Source organism: Mobula birostris, chromosome 9, assembly GCF_030028105.1.
Source record: "Mobula birostris isolate sMobBir1 chromosome 9, sMobBir1.hap1, whole genome shotgun sequence".
In the NCBI taxonomy this organism is placed as follows: Eukaryota; Metazoa; Chordata; class Chondrichthyes; order Myliobatiformes; family Myliobatidae; genus Mobula; species Mobula birostris.
The window spans coordinates 118,074,487-118,094,934 of record NC_092378.1 but is presented as its reverse complement, the minus strand read 5'-3'; the positions used below and the strand labels follow the sequence as shown (position 1 = coordinate 118,094,934).

The following is a 20,448-nucleotide window of genomic DNA, read 5'->3' as shown; positions in this document are numbered from 1 at the left end:
TCTGGTAATGTTCTACAAACTCTGCACAAATTTTGTGCCAACATCTTGGAAAGAACTTTTTCTTCTGTGAAAGGCATTTTCCTTCAAACTTCTGTCATGTGAGCACAAAGACATATGCTACCAAATGCTGCTTGAGGATGCCAATGTCTTTCAGTTAGTTACTTACCCCTGCCACTAAACTGTTCTCTGTGATAAAGGTAACAGTCAGAAGAGGTAGAGATTCTGTGTTGAGTGAAGCAAGCCTGTAAGGAAAAAAAGTTCGAAGTTTTATTATCGGAGCACATGAATGTCACCATATATAACTGAGATTTTTTTCAGCAATAAATAAACTGCAAATGCAGATATAAATAGCAATAAATAATGAGCATGAAGTAACAATATAATAGTGTCCTTAAATGAGTGTAGCTATCCCCTTTTGTTCAAGAGCCTGATGGTTGAGGGGTAGTAATTGTTCTTCAATCTGGTGGTGCAGGTCCTGAGGCATTTGTACCTCCTATCTGATGGCAGCAGTGAGAAAAGCATAGCCTGGGTAATGAGGATCTTGGATGATGGATGCTGTTTTTCTACAGCAACTTTTCATGTAGATGTGCTCAGTTGTTGGAAGGGTTTTACCGTGACGTACTGGGCGGAATCCATGACCTTTTGAGGGATTTTTCACTCAAAGGCATTGGTGCTGCCATACCAGGTTGTAATGCAGCCAGGCAGCACACTTTCACGACACAGCTGTAGAAGTTTGCCGAGGATTTCGATGTCACGCTGAACCTCCGCAGACTGAGGAAGCACAGGTTCTTTCTTGATGTGCTTTCTTGGCAAGATGGGAAATTTTTTTCCACCAACTGAAGGACTGACATTTTAGGAATTTGTAAGTGAGCTCATATTATGTTCTAATGAGCTATTTTATTCTGCTCCCACCATATTCCCCATTCCCTTAATGCTGGGTTTTCACTCAGATTGGAAATAGTGATTTAGATCTAAATTATAAGCAAAGTTGACTTTTTTTTTTAAAAAAAGGGGTCCATTCCTCAGATCCTCATGACACCAACTGCATCTGACCTTAAAACCTGTTTCCTTTAGTTTTAGATCTCTTTATGATGGGAACAGTCTGCCATACAGTCTTTGTCCCTTTATAATTTTGTATACCTCCGGCAAGCTGCTTCCCTGCTCCAAAGGAAACAAACCTCACCTCTCCTCATAACTGAAGTGGTGTGGTCCAGCCCAGCTAATATCTCATATGACTTTTCACCACTATATATTTGTGCTGCCATCTTCAGCCATCATTGGACTGGTGCAGCAAGGTCATTCCCTTCCTCAATACTCAACTGGATGCCACCAATCAGGATTTTTGTTCTAACCTTCAGTCCTCCCAAACTTTGTTACCTCACACTTAACAGAATTGAAATCTGCCGTTGCTCTGTCTGACTTAGTAATGAATCAATATCAGCCTATGGTCCAAGACCACACTTCTAATCCTCGTAACGCTGTCACTTACCAATTAAATATCCTATGACAGAGCCTCTGCACCAATCCCAGTGAAACACCATTGGTTACTGGTCTCCAATCACAAATGTACGCCTCCTCCATCACCCTCATCTCTCATTACCAACCCAATTTTGGATCCAATTTGCCCTGGTTCCCATGGGTTCTAACATTTTGGTCCAGTTTTCCACATGGGACCTTGTCAAAGGCTTTAACGAAAGCAACTTGCATGACATCAATCTCACCTTGGCCAGCCAAGATTTAAGATCTAGGACAGGGCTCCATTAATCTTCTTCCTTATCTCCCATAGCATCCTAGGATGCAGCTTAGGCTCTAGTGATTTATCCAGTTTTAAGCCTGTTAAGATATCTAATATCTTCTTTTTAATGATAGCATGATAAAGAATTTCACTGCCCACCTCCCTTAATTCTCCAGCCACAATGTCCTTCTTGGTACGTACAAATGAAAAAAATCACCTACACAAAGATTCATGGGCCCTATTCCCCTGCCACCCGCCCTGTACCATCTTAAACTCAATGTACACAAAATATTGTAAAAGGTTTCAGGATTTTCTTTGGTTTTGTTTGCCAGTGATATTTCTTGCCCCTTCTTTGCCCCATTTCTTTTTAAAGTACCCCCTAATTTTCTATACTGTACTTTGTTTTCTTTACCTGCCTTATGCTGCTTGATTTTTATTTATCTAGCCCTTGATAACCCTGTACATCCAGGGCTCCTTCTATTTCTTGTTGGCCCTGAACTCTTTTCTATTTCAATTTGAAATGACTCCCATTTATCAGATGTAGGCTTATATGCAGGTAGCTAGATCAAGCCAAACGATGATGATATCATCCTCCCTTTTTATCCCTTTCCTCAACTAACTTTAAACTTGTAGCTATCTCCATCTGCCAAAAGTGAAATTTCCTGGTGGCCAACCATTTAAATTCGTATCCCCATTCCTGTTTCAACATGTCAGTCCATGTCTTCTTTTGCCACAATGAGGCCACACTCAGGTTGGAGGAACAATACCTCATTCCATTGAGCTAGCCTCCAACCTGATGGCATGAACATTGATTTCTCCGTTGGTAATTTTCTTCCATGTCCCTTCCCTCAACATCTGTTCCCACTCTGATCTCTTACCTTTTCTCCTCACCTGCATATCACCTACCCTTGGTACCCCTCCTTCTTCCCTTTCTCCCACAGTTCACTCTGCTCTCTTATCAGATTCCTTCTTCTTCAGCCTTTACCTATCACCTTCTAGCCAGTCCTCCTTCGCCTCTCCCATCCTTTTATTCTGATGTCTTTCCCTGTCCTGGAGGGTCCCGCCCCAAAATGTCAGCTGTTTAATCATTTCCCTAGATGTTGCCTGACCTGCTGAGTTCCTCCAGCATTGTGTGTTTTGCTTTCCTATAGTTATGGTCATCCACTTTAAACAGAACCTTAAGCACTTGCCTATTCTTTAGCAGAATATCTTTGTAATAATGTCTGTTCTCTAGTAGAAGGAATGGTCACAACAAATTACATTAATAATGTATTTCAAACACCAATAGAAAGAAACAAATGGGCAGAATTCATCAATAACTGGTACCAGGTACAAAAGGTAGTTAAGTGGGTCAGGAACTCAGGCTGGGCTTCAGGCATCATGCATAATTTGGGACAGTTGCTGGCACAGAAAAAAATTCCATTTCCTTTTCTCACTAGAGGCAATACTAGATCAATGTGTTGGAGGTGGGGGTGAGATCTTGTGGATGCACTTGATAGGAGTTGGTGGACACTGGCGAGGAGAGCAAGAGGATGTTCAGAGGCCAGTGAAGACAATATGCCTGTTAATGACAGGCGTAGCTATTATATTGTGAGCACTACCACAAACCTACGCTGTCAGTCAGGTTTCTGTGAATATCGACACCTTTATCTGTATTATGACCTTTAACTCTTCACAGCTTATAATTTCAAAATGAGTAAACACTGATGACTTTTGGGGTCTTGTTTATGAACAATGTGTAAGTTATCACTATTTTCAGTTTCAAGATCAGTATTCTTATGAATATCTTCGTAATTTGCCTGAGTTTGAAACATAGAAAACCTACAGCACACTACAGGCCCTTCTGCCCACAATGCTGTGCCGAACATGTACGTACTTTAGAAATTACCTAGGGTTACTCACAGCCCTCTAATTTTCTAAGTTCCATGTACCTATCCCGGAGTCTCTTAAAAGACATCATACCTGTTTCCACCACCGTTGCTGGCAGCCCAGTCCATGCACTCACCACTCCCTGCGTTTAAAAAAAACTTACCCCGACATCTCCTTTGTATCTACTTCCAAGCACCTTAAAACTGTGCCCCTCTCTTGTTAGTCATTTCAGGGCCCAGTCTGGAAACTCAAGCAGAGAAACCTAGGTGACAGTATGAGAATGCTACATATTTGGGGTATTGCAGCAGAGACGTCTTTCTATTCTCTCTTGGGCAAAAAAGTCCCCTTTTAAGTATCTTTAAGGGGAATTGGGAGATTTTATGCTGTCTCCAGACAATATATCAACATTACAAAAACAATAACATATCATTTAATTTCCACACTGTTGTCTGTGGGAACCTGCTGTGTACAAATTGACGGCTACATTACAACAGAGAATAGTAAATGCAAATTTACTACTTTTTTGAAAAACTTGTCCCACCAAGCCTGTTAACAATCCCGAATTCAGAAGTAGTAAACTGGACACTTACACTGACTTCTTGTTGGCATCAGTGACGCAGACGGTGCTGTCATGGCTGACCCAGCACACACGGTCCCCACTGTCAGAGAAACAGACCCCATGAACCCAGCCTCCAGTCCCACTGGACTCGAACATCAGCTCTCCAAATGGCATCTTTGAACCCCACGGTGTGGGTGAGGGTTTCTCTTCCACTTCCTTGATGTAGGCAGAGAAAACCCTGGCAATGAGAATACAGAAGTGTAATTAGACTACCTGCAATGGAGCCACTTTCTTACAGAAAGGCTGCTTGCTCAAACTGGGTATTTGTGAGATTTAAGCTTTCTGGTTCAAAAAAATACAGCCAACAGCAGAACTAGAGCATTTATTAACATCTTATCTAAAAGGAAATAAGTGAAGGGGGCATATTTTTAAGGTTCTCTTGCCCTTTGCTGACATTGGGCTTGACCACGTGTATGGGAGCTTGCAGATCCACTGAAGCAGCCCTGAATCAAACATGTCTAGCAAATAACCTGAAATAGTGAAAACCCACGCAGGGACATGCACAATTGACACTGAAATCGTTACAGGCCTCAGCAGCAGCAGGAAAACTTAACTGGTTTAGCCACCACTTTTATGATGTTAATTATACCTTAGATGACATAATATGGTCAAAACATGACGCAAAACAGTTCTCCAGGGAATGAAACATTATGTATCACTGTAGCTGTTCATCATTGACGATGCTGTAATTTTTATCAATAAAACTTGTATGCAAAAAGATTGCACCCTGGGGAGAATACAGAAAGGAGGGTGATTTAACTGAATAACAAGGAGTTGAGATGGGTGCTTAAGGAGAGTGAGATCTAACAAGTGGCAAGCTTGACACTAGAAAGAAGGGGAAAGGAAAAAAAAAAAGTCCAGAGAACAAATCTAGATCAGGGTGGGGTGAGTACATCTCTGCATCTACATCGGGAGCACAGTGATAACACCTCCCCTTTAATGCACATAGAACAAATCCTTTTGCCCACATTGTTGTGCTGACCTTTTAAATGACTTAAAATCAATCTAACACTTCCCTCCCACATGGTCCGCCATTTTTCTTTCATCCGTGTGCCTAAATGTCCCTAATGGATTTGCCTCCACCACCAACCCCTGGCAGCAGGTTCCACACACCCACCATTCTATGTAAAAATAAAAAAAAACTCCAATTTTCCACCACCATACTTTTCTCCTCAGAGTTATAGAATACTTACCACATGTACTGACATAATCTGACATTATGTTAGTGTTTTTTCCCCATTCTTTGTGTTTACTTTAATATTTGAAAGTAGGCAATGATCAAAATCATTGATAGTCTATAAACCACATACACAAATTATAATATAGATCAGTTTACAAACATTTAATGTGTATGGTTACCGGGGCACTAGAGAATGACAGGAGATTAGAGAGAGGTATACAAAATTATGAGGGACATTGATAGGGTAAATCCAAGCAGGTTTTTTCCACTGGGATGGGAAAGCTAGAAGTAGAGGTCATGGATTATGGTAAAAAGTTTAATGGGAAAATGAGAGGGAATTTCTTCACTCAAAGGGTGATGAAAGGGTGGAATGAGTTGCCACCAGAAGTGGTGGATGGGGGTTTGTTGATGAATTTTACTACCAAGCTTGAATAGATTAGCTACATCTGCTTATCCAAATTAACCAACTTTGGCTACAAGGAGTGGCGAGGTGTACAGCAGGTTTGCTGCATCACAGGAACCTGGGTTTGATCCTGACATCAGTTGCTATCTGTGCGAGGACTTTGTTAGTTTTTGCTTATGAAGCAATAAATTGATCAAACCTGGCACATATTACCTGCACTTGAAGTCAGACGACCCAGCAGCCAGCAGAATATTATTGGGGTGCCAGTCCAGACTCAGAATAGTGGAGCGAATTGGTTTCTTAATATGTTTGCAGACCCACCTAAAAAATTCACATACCAGATTAAACTGAGGTGATGTGATATGCAGACAATCCAACTTTTTGCACGATTCTCAATTTCTCTTCATGCCATACATCTACAAAAGTGAAATCCCTGGGTTAATGGGCTTTGTGTTAATAAGACTTGCACAGTTGAAAAATATACTTCTGCTCATCAGCCAAAGGGAGTTTCAATTTCAGTGATAATTGCCAGGCTTTGTTTTGATGGAACATGACACCATGTTAAGTTCCATCTTCTCTGCCTCTAAGGGGACCCAGCAGTGGCTAGTCAACCGTTGTGATGTTTCCCAGTTGACTCACCATGCATCACCGTGGCTGCTCTAAATAAGACACACAATACGGAAGAGAAGTTTTTTTCCGGTAGTAAAAATCAAGTAAGGGTGTGCAAGTTAAAAAGTAGCAGTTGTGGGCTTTCAGCTTTTTCCCTGCAGCCCAACTGAATCAGGATTCATTAGTAAGGGCAAATAAAAATAAGGTAGGGACAAGTGGAATGGCCATTGTTGGAGTGGACTGATGTTAGAATAAGGAGACTTTAGCTCAATAGGCTTGGGTGAGGCAAGTTTCTAGTAAGATTCTTCATTCTTTGTTAGTGCATTAGTAAAATTAGTGGGAAGTTAGAGGATTAGGAAGCTTTTAAAAACCAACATAAGGCAATTAAAAAGTCATCAGGAAAAAGATGAAATTTGAAGGTAAGCTAGCCAATAATATCAAAGAAGATACCAAAAGTTTTTTTTTCATATAAGAGTAAAAAAGAGGCAAGAGTAGATATCAGATCACTGGAAAATGATGCTGGAGAGGTAGTTATGGGGAACAAGGAAATGGCAGATGAACTAATGTATATTACATCAGTTTTAACTGTGGAAGACACTAGCATCATGCCAGAACTTTGAGTGTGTCAGGGGGCAGAAACGTGTGCAGTTGCTATTACTAAAGAGAAGTTGCTTGGGAAGTTGAAAAGTCTGAAGGTAGACAAGTCATCTAGACCAGATGGACTACACCCCAGGGTTCTGAAAGAGGTAGCTGAAAAGATTGAGCAGCCATCAGTAATGATCTTTCAAGAATTGCTAGATTCTAGCATTGTTCCAGGGGACTCTACTCCACTCTTCAAGAATGGAAGGAGTCAGAAGAAAGGAAATAATAGGCCAGTTAACCTGCCTTCAGTGGTTGGGAAGGTGACAGAGTTGATTGCCACAGATGAGATCTCAGTGTACTCAGAGGCACAAGAGCTTTCCTAATAAATTTGTTAGAATTCTCTGAGGAAATAACAAGCAGGATAGTCAAAGGAGAATCGATGGATATTGAATACTTGGATTTTCAACAGCTGTTTGACATGGTGCCACGCATGAGGCTGCTTAACAAGATAAGAACCCATGGTATTAGAGGAGAGAGATTAGCAAGGATAGAGGATTTGCTGATTAGCAGAAGACAAAGAATGGGAATAAAGGGAACCTTTGCTGATTGGCTGCCAGTGACTAGTGGTGTTCCACAGGGGTTGGTGTTCTTTTTCTGTTATATGTCAATGATTTGGATGATGGAATTTATGGCTTTGCGGCTACATCTGCGGATGATACAAAGATAGGTGCAGAGACAGGTAGTGTGAAGGAAGCAGCGAGGTTGCAGAAGGACTTAAGACATTAGGAGAATGGGCAAAGCAGTGGCAGATGGAATACAGTGTTTGGAAGTGTACGGTCATGTGCTTTGGTAGAAGGAATAAAAGCATAAATATTTTTCTAAATGGTGGGGGGGGGGATTTCAAAAATCTGAAGAGCAAAGGAACTTGGGAGTCCTCGCGCAAGATTTCCTAAAGGTTAACTTGCAAGTTGGGTCAGCTGTGAGGAAGACAAATGCAACGTTAGCATTCATTTCAAGAGTTCTAGAATATAAAAATCAAGGAGGTAATGCTGAGATTTTATAAAGCACTGCTGAGGCCTCACATGGAGGATTGAGAGCATTTTTGGGCTCCTTATTTAAGAAAGGATGTACTGACAATGGAGAGGGTTCAGAGGAGATTCACGAGAATGATTCTGGGAATTAAAGGCTTATTGTATGAGGTGCGTTGGTAGCTCTGGGCCTACACTCACTGGAATTTAGAAGAATGAGGGTTGATCTTATTGAAGTCTAGTGAATATTGAAAGACCTAGATAGAATGGATGTGGGGAGGATGTTTCCTATAGCGGGGCAGTCTAAAGACCAGAGGGCAAAGCCTCAGAATAGAGGGATGTCCATTTAGAATGGATATGAGGAGGAATTTCTTTAGCCAGAGGGTGGTGAATCTGTGGAATTTGTTGCCACAGGCAGCTGTGGAGGCCAGGACATTGGGTGTATTTAAGGCAGAGGTTGATAGGTTCTTGATTATACAGCATGAAAAAAGGTTACAGGAAGAAGACAGGAGAACTGGATTGAGAGGAAAAATGGATCAGCCACGATGAAATGGCGCAGCAGACTCGATGGCCCAAATGGCCTAATTCTGCTCCTATGTCTTATGGTCTAAATAGACTGTTCAGCCCATCTCACCACTTAATAAGCAATTCCACTTTCTTGCTCTGTTTTCTCTGGCAATTCACAATCTGACAATCAGGATGGGCCACGGTAATGTAGTGGTTAGTGTAACAGTATTACAGCTCAGGACAGCGAAGTTTGGAGTTCAGCTCTGGTGCTATCTGTAAAGAGTTTCTGTACATCCTTCCCTCAGAATGCATGGGTTTCCCCCACAGGTTCCCATTTCCTTCCACAGTCCAAAGATGTATCGGTAAGTTAATTGGTCATTGTAAATTGTCCTGTGATTAGGTTAGGGTTAAATCAGGGGTTGTCCAAGCTGCATGGCTCAGAGGGCCAGAAGGGCTACTCAGCTCTGTATCTCGAAATAAAAATAAATTCAATTTATATTTATGAATTAGACAGTGTAATGTATCAGACCATGTAGGAAAGGGTGGTACAAGGAATTTTCAAGTAGCAATGCAAGTCTGAGTGAGAAATTGGCTAAGTAGTGCATAATGTACAAAAACATTAGGTTCCCTCAATTTTTAGAAAATAGAAAAAAATACTCTATTTAAATGGTGAGAACGTAGTAAATGTTGGTGAGCACATCTTTGTGTTCTGGTTCCTCAAATTTAAACATGCAAGCAGTTAGGAAAGCACACTCCATATTGCAGAAAGGAAACCTTGCAGCAATGGTACAGGGTTCTTTTATGAGAATCCAGCTGAAATACTCGTACATTTTGGTCTATGTACTTAAAGAATGACAAACTGGCCCTAAAATCAGTGTGATGCAGTCTCATCAAGTTTTTATGTGGGGTAAGTGGTTATCATGTGAAGGGGGAATCAAGAAAGATGAGCCTGTACACATTGGAGATGAGAAATGAGAGGTGAATCACATTCAAACACACAAATTAGATGAAATGACAAAATAGATATCAAGTGTCTGTTTCTTGAGAATTCATATTCCAGAATTGGGGGACACTGGCTCGAGGGATCACTCCAGAAACTTTGGCATATTTTCCTCAATGCTGAGGAGGAACAGCTCTATTGGAAAATGTCCCGGAAAATTCCAATGCATCTCAATGGGAGACGAACTGAAGTTTCTGCCAGGAGATCCACGACAGAAATGGTTATTTTCACCCTCATTTGCAGATATGGGAAAATCTTGGCCATTTGATTCTTCTTTTTGATGTGGGACCTTGCCATAGAATAAAAAAAAACAGATGCAGATTTTACTGCATTACATCAGTGTCTACAAGTCACTACATTGCTTGTAAAATTTAATAGGGTATAATGAGGGAGTACTAAATGTTAAATAAGCACTAGTCTTGGGATGTAATATTATCTATTTTTCACATTCATTGTTAATTTCTCATTGTTGATTGACTACGAGTTGCTTTATGCTATATACAGTCAGATTGTAGGCTGCCCGACTGCATTTCAGACCGAGCTTCCTTCTGCTTATACTGCAGACTCACCAGTCATTCTCCTTCTCAAAGTAGCAGATCGAAATTAACCGGGATCCACTGCCAACCGCAAACTTATTCTCCTTGGGTGACCATTTCACACATCTGGCAGCACGATTGATTCTTAGGATGACAAGAGTTGGCTTCCAGACATTGCCCTTCAGGGACCAGACGTAGGCATTACGATCAGTTCCACAGGTCACAATTCGATTGCTTTCTGGGGCCCAGCTAATCCCTAAATCAGAACAAGGCCAATGGACCAAATTGATCATTAATTAGCAAAAATGACAATCTTCAAATTGTCCCATGGTACTTTCTAATACCTGAAACCATGGGGAATTTGTGAAGAGTAATCGGGGCTTCCTGCAAACAATGACAATAATGGCTGTAAAAATAAGGAAGCCACCAATAACAAATTTAGGAGAAACTTCTTTATCAGACAGTGATGACATTCTGGTTAAGAGAAGTTGCACATTTAAGATGAAGCTGGATAGCACTGAGGCTTATTGAAATATAAAGATGTTAATTATTGTACATGGAAGATAACGCCACCACAGTTCAGAGATCCAATTGATCTTATAGTGAAAATACAATTATGTATAATCCTGAGTACACGAAGAGCATGCTGTCAATCTGTATCCAATAAATGGGTAGCTGGATTCGATTTAAATTATTATTGGGCCCCCTCTACTTTACATTTTATCAAAGCAGTTGTATTACACTACAGTATAAAGAGCCTGCTGAAAACCTGATATACTTTGCTGTTTACTCTGTATTTGCATATTTGTATGTAACTTATAATAAAGAATTGTCTGTTTGTTGGAGTAAATTTTCTCATCTTGAAGAAAATTCTGCATTTGTTAAACTCACACTTGCTATGCCCCATCAAATATGTGCTACATTGGAGTATTTTATAACAGATTCCCTATTATATATAGCTGTAAATCTATGATACATGTTTATTCCATGCAAACACTAAATTAGAAAATTGTTGGACACAAGTATCGGCAGTAAAGATTCAATAACACTAATTTAGATAAATCATATCAAAGACTTGAGTGGGTAGAAGTGCAGACCAAAATTCTCTGTGCCAGACTTCAGAAAATTGTCTTTAAAGTATTTTATATTTTTAATATTTTTTTTTCTTTTCTGCCACTCCAAGCAATAACTACACATGAAAAAGGATGTACTATAGAACATCCTGAAGGTGTGAAAAAGTATTTGCATATACATGTTCATTCTTATGAGATAAAACTGTGCATAATTTCCTTAAAAATATTTTGGGTCATTATAGTAACAGGAAAACCATCTGCGATGGAATTAATTGGCATTTATTATAGAATATTAAAATGTGAGACCATCCAGCCCTCTGACATTTAATGTTATCCTACCTGATCATCTATCACAAACCATATTTCTACGCTCTCCAGATACTCTTTGAGGCTTTTCACATATAGAAATGTATGCCTCTTATGAAATAAACTTTATAAATGTTGATCGTTTAAGGTGTTTTTCTGCCCCAAATATTGGGTGGTTGCACGAGCACGACCTTGTACATTTCTCATTTCTTGGCATATAAAGTAATTCACATGGTCTCTCACCTGTCACATGTCCACTATGCTCCTTCAGCTCATGAATTCTATTCCACTTGGATCCTTCTTTCTTGTAAATATGAACTTCATGATTGTTGGGACACAATGCAATTTCTGTGGAAACAATGTATAAACCACATGTCTAAGCTAGAAACCAAATTAAGGAACAATGTGTGAAAAGTTTAGAAACATGGGCAAACTGTTCAAAAAGCAGGAAGTTAAAAGTAAGAAGAGAATATTTGTTACAAAAATGTTGACAAGAGAAAAGGATGTAGAATGCAAATCGTGTCATCAAAACATTGATTTCTGAGAGCAATAATGTGACGATTGCTTAATGTACCAAAATGGCTTGAGCTTGTTGAGCACAAAACCCTTCATAACAGAACATATTGAAGAATCAACAAAGATGAGGAATGTAGAATTAGAATTCTTACAATTCTTCACTGTGCCCTCTTCCTCACTGGGCACAGTGAAGAATGGAAAACTAGAGGAGTAAGGTAATGGAAGATTTTGGAAATGATGAGACAGCAGGATTTCAGACATGGCTTTGTACCATTTAATTCTTCACTGACAAATACTAAAGTTGTTAAGCAACATTTGGCAAAGATGGTTTAAGTACCAAACTCAAAGCGCCAGCTACCTCTGTGCAGGGACACCATCTATAGTTGGACAAACTTCAGGAGGTTTTTTCACATGATTACCGACACCCAAATACGCCAGCCATTCAAACCAATGGCTCCATCTGCAATATTTTACAATTTTTGTCTTAAAAGTAATTGTATTCAAGTGAAATGAAAAACTGCCCTCTCAATTGTCCAATGGTTTGTCTTTGAGTACAGGGGTGTGCAAGGAATTCATTTTCAATCCCTAGGGACAAATGAACACTACCACAATGTAGCTTTGAAATCTTTATTGAAGCTTCCCTCCTCCACCCCCAGATATTTAAAAGAAACATAAAAATCTTACTAATTTTTAATATATAAAATACTGGCATTTTCTAGGGTGACAGGGTGTAGATAAGTATCTACCAAAGGAGATGTAAAGTGCTGCTTCCATCTACAAGCCCGCAGTTCACCCCAAACAAGGTGTAGCGCCTACTTAAGCACGCCACCCCCCACCCTGATCAGGGTCACTTGAGGTCATGGCAGCAGGTGGTGGAAGGTCTTGATCAGATGGTGCAAATCATAAGTCCTGGTTATGTGGCCACTGATGCCAGGCAGACAATATCTAAAGAGTATTGCTAATGGCTGGAATGACCCATTTTGTAAAGTCACTGCCTAGAAGAAGGCAATGGCAAATCACTTCTACTGAAAAATTTGCCAAGACAATCATAATTAAAGACCATAATCACCTACATCATAAGACACAGTACATAATAATGATAACTGGCCATTTAATTGTCATCTTAAAAAAGTTGGAAAGGAGTCAGGCTGATTAGATAGAAAAGAGACATGAGTAAATATGATTAATGCAAAATTCCATTTTGACTGCGCAATGACCTGATAAACAAATCTTATTTTTAAATCCTCGAGTTGATTTGATACCATTAATTATTTGCTAATGACCAAGAAACCAAGTATTCTTCCATTTTAAAAGAGAAACTATGTTGCTATTCTTCATAACCAGCCTTCAATAAGAAGAAAATTCACTCAAGGGCATTAACTCATCCTATTCAATCAGACCACTTTCTATTCCATTACTACCACTAATGTTTTTATGCTAATGCACACATTTGCAATAACCTTTTCTCTAACATGATGCTAATGGTTTCTGGCTGTTTGAAACACAATGTAGAAACTGGGGAACTTTCCAGAGTTGATAAGGAGTTTCCAGTAGCTGATTAAGATTACCAGGACTCTGAAGATATTGGAAAAAAGTCTGGGTCATGCTCCTTAGACACAAGTCCACTAAGTTGATGCTTGTGGCTGAAAGACCTTAGAGTTAGCTAATGGTAGAGAAGTTCTCAGGTGCACCAATGTGATGTACAGTCTATTAGTTTGTACACTTGGGAGCTCATCTGCTAGATTGGAGGATGACTTTACATAAATATATGAATCAAGAACTGGAATAGGCTGCTTGACCACTTAATAAGAACTTGGTGGATATGACTGTAAACACAGGTCTATATTCCTTGCTTCTGAAAAATCTATTTACCAGACCATCAACTATCTCTAGACCAAGAGAATTCCAAAGAAAAGAAAGAAGTGAGTGAGAGAGTGAGATTTTACACATACACAACTCTCCACCTTGTCAAGATCCCTTTGGGTCTTGTACCTATTAATCAAGTCACCTGGCAATCTTCTGATAGCATGGTAGGGAAAATACTGAAGTCTGTTCAAAACATTTGGAAAATAGTAAGTAGTCAAAGTTAGCATGGATTTACAAAGGGAAATGTTTTTTTTTGAGGATCCAGGTGAAAAAAAATGAATGGGTTTAAGTCTGATATGATATACTTGGATTTCCGCAGGTCATAAGAACATAAAAAATGGGAGCAGGAGGCGGCCATTTAGCCCATCAGGCCTACTCTACCATTCAATAAGATCAGGCTGATCTCAGTGGACTCAGCTCCACCTACCTTCCTTTCCCCCCATAGACCTTAATTCCCATGCATGTAAAAAAAAAAGTGTCTCAAATATATTTAATGAATGAATGAATGAAATTTACTTGTCAGTACAAACATAACAAAAAGCTTCATTTTCAACGATGATTTCATAAGACAAAATTACAACAAAAAAAAGATATTCTTTAAAACAAACAAAGTTTGTAGGCTGAAGCTGCAGCTTATTACGCCTACCCCTCTTTCTTATAGAGCAACATATTTGGCATCAATCATCTTATCAAAATAAAAAATTTCATAATCTTTTAACACAAAATCCAATTCCAAATATCATTTATTTACATTAATCCTATTCATTTTAAAATCATGTATTTTATATTTGTTCATTAAATTATTTTTAAATAATTTTTTAAATTTAAGTGTGGTGCATGTTTTTAAATTCTCACTACAACTATTCCATAGATTCACCCCTCTGACTGAAATACAATGATTTTTTACATTTGTTCTTATCCCTTGTTTTTAAAATATACATGTTCCTCTCAAATCATGTTGATTTTCTCTCACTTTAAACAACCTTTGGATACTTTGTGGTCGCTGTCCATTTTTTTTTACTTTATACATAATTTGTATTATTTTAAAATCTACGAAATCTCTGAATTTTAAAGTGTTTAGTTGAATAAATAGTGGATTGGTTGGCTCATAATAACTTGTCTTATTTACAATTCGTATGACTTTCCTTTAGAGTAGAAAAATTGAGTTTGTATTTGTTTTGTATGTATTTCCCCATACCTCTATGCACAGTAAGTCATGTATGGGACTATAAGTGAACAGTATAATGTATACAAAGATTCCTGATTTAAGAAATCTTGCGCTTTGTACAGTATTGCAAAAGACTTTGACATTTTTGCTTTGACATAATTTATATGTGGTTTCCAGCTTAATTTATTATCCTAAATTACTCCTAAAAATTTTGCTTCAGATATCTTATCAATTTCAACATCATTTATTCCAAGTTTACTATATGAGTTTGGTACACGGTTTCCAAATATTATGAATTTAGTTTTACTTAGATTCAGTGATAACTTGTTAGTATCAAATCATTTCTTTATAGTTTTTAGTTCTTTCTCCACCGTATCCAAAAGTTGTTTCAGATGTTCCCCACTACAAAATATAGTTGTATCATCAGCAAATAATATACATTTTAATGTCTGAGAGACCATACATTTATCGTTTATATACAAAATGAACAGCAATGGACCAAGCACTGAACCTTGTGAAACAGCACAAGTTACCCTCAAAAGTTTTGAATTCGAATTGTTTATATGTACGTACTGATACCTGTCTTCCAAATAACTACTTAACCAGTCATGTGCCAACCCTCTTATACCATATCTTTCTAATTTTGTTAATAATAATTTGTGGTCAATGGTGTCAAATGCTTTTTTTTTTAAGATCAAGGAATATTTCCACTGAGTATTCATTTCTTTCTATAGCGTTTGAGGTGGCCTCTACCGCCTCCCTGGGAAAAGAATTCCACAGATTCACTACTCTCTGGGAAAAGGTATTTCTCCTCAACGCCATCCTGAATGCATTCCCTGAATCTTGAGCCTAGGTCCCCAAGTACTTGTCTCATAAAAAGTCATACGTAAAAGTGTCATTTCCAAATTTTAGCAGGGCAAGTGAGGTGCAAAGGCCTGGCATGGATCAAGATCTGGTTGTCAGACAGGAAACAAAGGGTAGGAATAAACAGATCCCTTTCGAGTCGCAGGCAGTGACTAGTGGGGTACTGACAGTTTAGTGATTCTGCCAGAACAACTGTGCTGACAATATACATTAACGATATTAATACTACCAAGTTCACAGATGACAAACTTGGATGGGAGTGTGAGCTCTGAGGAGGACGCAGAGAAGCATCATCGTGATTTGGACAAGTTCTTCCTCACAATTTACTTGCCTTTTTTTTGTGGCACAAACATATTTAACAACCATTGTTTCAGTACCTTTATGCAAGTAAAACTTGAGATCCTAGCAAAACAAACCAAAAAAAAAAGAGACCCACTTATGGCAATGATTTTCCATTAGCCCGCCAATCCTCTACATAAATTTGAAATTTTTGCAATAACCTTTGATGTACCAACTTATCATATTCCTTTTGGAATTCTTAATACATCCTTTATCTACAACACCTGTTACTTCTCCAAAGAACAAACAGCTAAAAGTGTAAAGGTAAGTGCAAGTGTTAAATAGTACTATCATACTTGTTGGTTTATGAGTCAAGCTGTTGTCCCTTGGATTTTTTTTGTTAACTATCCTCCAATTACAAATTTTAATGTAAAATATGCTGTCCCTAACTTTGAGTTAGAAGGCAACTTTAACAGCCTTTCCAAACAATTCCATGTCCTTCATATTGGTTTGAAGTATTAATTCATATTATTGTACATCTGACAAATATTATTAAACATCAATATTTTCCAGGACAAGACAATGCTAATGTTACTATGATCTAACAGACATCACTAAGGTAGATAAGCATCTGGATGTAGAAAAATGATACATTGATCAGAATAGAATTTAATTTTTCTCCTCCCAAGTGGTACTTGGGTATTCAAATATTTAAAAGGTCTTCAGTATCACTGGAAGTACAAGGTTCCTTCTTACAGCATATGAAAAAGATCAAAGGTGATCAAAACTCAAGTTGCAACACTGTCCATATTAGATAATGACCAGTGATGGGAGTCTGTCCTGGTTATTTTAATCTAACATCCCAATGAGGGCAGAATGACGATGTACAATGTAATTTTGATACTAGGGCTTAAAAATGTTGTGTGTTTGCTTCATTCAAAAGAACATGTAAAAAAACTTATAGGTTTTATAACAATTTTGCCAAATTTATACTATGGAGAATTCTGCAAATGTTAGTTTGTTATCAGATTTCCTGAAAGTAAAATGTACAAGTCAAGGTAAATGAAAGACTGCATGAATTAAACTCTGTGTTCTTCTGTTAGGGATGGAAGGTTTACCTTGGGATAACAGAAGACAATCAATCTCCCCAAACCAATGGCACTTGAGTGATTCACATTGGAAGTGAACATATATTTTATTATGACCATGTACATGCATTATCGTGACAACAAACATAGAACAATCCCAACCTCTAGTTGTATGTAAACCCAAAATGTGAATGTAAAATTTTCTTTTGGTAGTGCTCCAAAGTTTGCAGTGGATTCCCAATACTATTTTGTTTAAAACTAAACTCAGTCCCAAATGGAGCTGATGCAGAGATGTGTGGCTGTGCTGAGACAACATGGCCACTGCATCCTTTGGATAAGGAAGTTTCCCCTTCCCAATCACTATGTTCACAGCCAGGCTAGTGTAAAGAGCCACCATTCAGCAAAGCTACAGACGGAGTTATGCAATGGGTCATTTAACAAAAAAATTTGAGGAGAAATGTTAAAAAACCTGAATGATGTTTCTGTACTGTATAAATGCAGCAAATCCAAATCGTTCTGTAGATTTATACACTAGGAGCCAAATTAATATCAGACTGCAAGCAGACAGAAATCGATGGCTTCTGTGCTAGATAGATACTGTGCCATTTCCTCATTCATTATTCATTCCCTTTTTGTAACTAATCCTATTAGATTGATTAATTACAAAACTCACTATTTTCAGATCTTCTCTTAGCTTTTCACAGTCTGAATGAGGTGACCACTTCCTGCCACGCAACTCTATGCACATTTTCTACTCTGAGCACAGTATTTCTTTCTTTGATCCTGCACACTGCAGGCCCCAACCCAGTTCCTTCTTTTCCCTCACTTTTCCCTTCTACATTTTTCTTCTCCTTTTACTCCTTCCAAAGCCCTGTCTCCCCCAATTAATCATCCCATATGTTTGTCCTGTCCCCACACCCAGTAAGCATTGTATCCCAGTCTTTTTTATTGCAGAGCATTGAGAAAACATTATTTCTCAACTCTGGGAACCCAGGGTCTGTGTGTCTGTGTGGAGTTTGTATGTTCTTCCTGTGACTTCTTGAATTTCTGCTGGTTGCATTGGTTTCCTCTCGAAAACTCTACATTGATTAACTGACAATTGTAAATTACCTCAGAATAGGCAACTGGCAATAGAATTAAAAAGGACTAATACAGTCTGCTGGAGGAACCCAACAGGTCGAGCAGCATTATTCTTGCAGCAGATTGTTGCTCCAGATACAAACATCTCTAGTCTCTTGTGTCTCCCAGTGAAAGGAAGTGATGGGCACCAGAGACAGGAAAAGTTATAGGGAAATTAGAAAGGGAATGGGGCTTATGGTATCGCCCTGCTGAAAGCTAAACTGGACCCAATGGGCGAAATGGCCACCTCCTGTGCTGTGAGCAAGAAGTTAGTGGAATTCTTAAGTTCCGAGTATGCAGCCTTAGAAGCATTTAACATGAGACAAACAAGCAACAGAAGAATGGTATGCATTTATATTAACCGTTCTTGAGTAATTGCCAAAGCCAGTTTTAGCGGCAAAAGGCCAGAATGAAGGCAATTCAAATCCAAATGCAGTTGCAATTAGTCAAATTATGTCTGATATTACTGATAGCTTTATTCCAACCAAAGGCTGGAGTACACTACTGTCTTGCTGGTCATATGATGTATGAGGGAAAGATCAGAGATTTCAGTGCTGATGTGGCTGATCCCAGTGACCAAGTTATGAAGGAAAGCATTGCTCTAGTTTTTTTTTAAAAGGAGAATGAGAGAAGATCTTCCTGAAATAAACACAACAGCAGAATAAGTAATGGCTAACTGAAAAAGTAATATTGACCGCATACCTTGGATAGTCAATTAAAATGAGATGCTTATCCACCTACTGGGAAAATTAACTTTCTGACCTAGGTCTGCACTTAACCTACAGGGAGGACAGGGATCCCAATTAAAAGAAACAGGCCTGGGCTTCACAACTGGTCACGTTAATGTCACCAATGCATTTGAATGGGGCTTAACCGGAGAAACCTCTGCAGACAGAAGAGGTCTTCCATGGTGAATGTCTACAATTCCTCATTGGTAACAGAAGGAGAAGGAGAGCTTGTCTACTCCCAGCAAGGAAAATGATCAATTCTCTCCACTCTCACAACCCCATCCCCATCCCCACATTAACACCCATCCACTTCCCATGGACTCTACCTTCTACTTACTTTTTTATATATTTATTCTCTCCCCACATTTGAGAATACTTCATCGTTCTCTACTTGTGGTTTGTTTTCTTTCCATCTATTGCTGTCATATTGTGCACAATATGTCTGCCACTTGACATACTCAGCCCCACATTTGATTTGAAGTCGTCATCACTGCTTTGGCTACCATGTTTCAATGTAGCCCAAAGAGAAAGTAGCATTAAAATTAAACTAGGAATTATAAATAGCTGGGATATGTGGGATACCAAATATTACCAGTACTTCGTGCAAAATTAAACTAGCAGCAGCTAAACCCAGTTTCAAAAAAAAAGTTACACCACCATGGTTCAGATGAAAATAGTCGCCTCCAGGTTTATAATCTAAACCACAGAGTAGGACTCAGGTGCATCTGCTTTAAGGGAAACTCAAGATTAATTTCTCTGTGCAGAGAAATGATCAGGATTAGAATAGTGGACAAAAAATCTCAAGTATAATTCAATGCAAGGTTAATTTACACCATGGTTGGTGGATTTTAGACTCCTGTGGAAGGATGTACTTGGATTAAATGACTTCCACATCTGTGCATCAGTGTGATTTTGAAAATCATTTCAGTTTTGTTCTAGTCTATTCTTTCTAGAAGGGTGTTGGTTGAGGTTTTCTGCTAGTGAACTGTAAAAATTAGATTAGATTATTAGACTATGAGGAGGACATGCAGTCCTCTTTTATTGTCATTTAGTGATGCATCCATTAAGAAATGGATACAATGTTTCTCCAGAATGATCTCACAGAAACACAAGACAAACCAACTGAAAAACTGACAAAAACCACATAATTATAACATATAGTTACAACAGTGCAAAGCAATACTGTAATTTGATGAAGAACAAACCATGGGCATGGTAAAAAGTCTCAAAGTCTCTTCAAAGTCCCATCATCTCACATAGACAGTAGAAGGAAGAAAAAAACTCTTCCTGCCATGAGCTCCAAGCACTGCAAACTTGCCGATGCAGCACTCTGGGAGCACCCAAACACAGCCGACTTGAGTCCGTCCGAAAAC

At 38.7% G+C, this 20,448-nt stretch overlaps 1 protein-coding gene across 1 annotated transcript in view; it reads right to left on the bottom strand.

The window, feature by feature from the left end:
* Positions 1 to 20,448, bottom strand: part of arpc1b (actin related protein 2/3 complex, subunit 1B) — a 50,204-nt gene that overhangs the window by 9,913 nt on the left and 19,843 nt on the right. The window contains exons 3-7 of the mRNA XM_072268691.1: positions 11,691 to 11,795; positions 10,102 to 10,324; positions 6,020 to 6,127; positions 4,195 to 4,401; positions 167 to 242 (exon numbers count right to left, since the gene is read on the bottom strand). Coding sequence (XP_072124792.1) covers positions 167 to 242; positions 4,195 to 4,401; positions 6,020 to 6,127; positions 10,102 to 10,324; positions 11,691 to 11,795 — 719 coding nt within the window. The remainder of the gene's footprint in view (positions 1 to 166; positions 243 to 4,194; positions 4,402 to 6,019; positions 6,128 to 10,101; positions 10,325 to 11,690; positions 11,796 to 20,448) is intronic.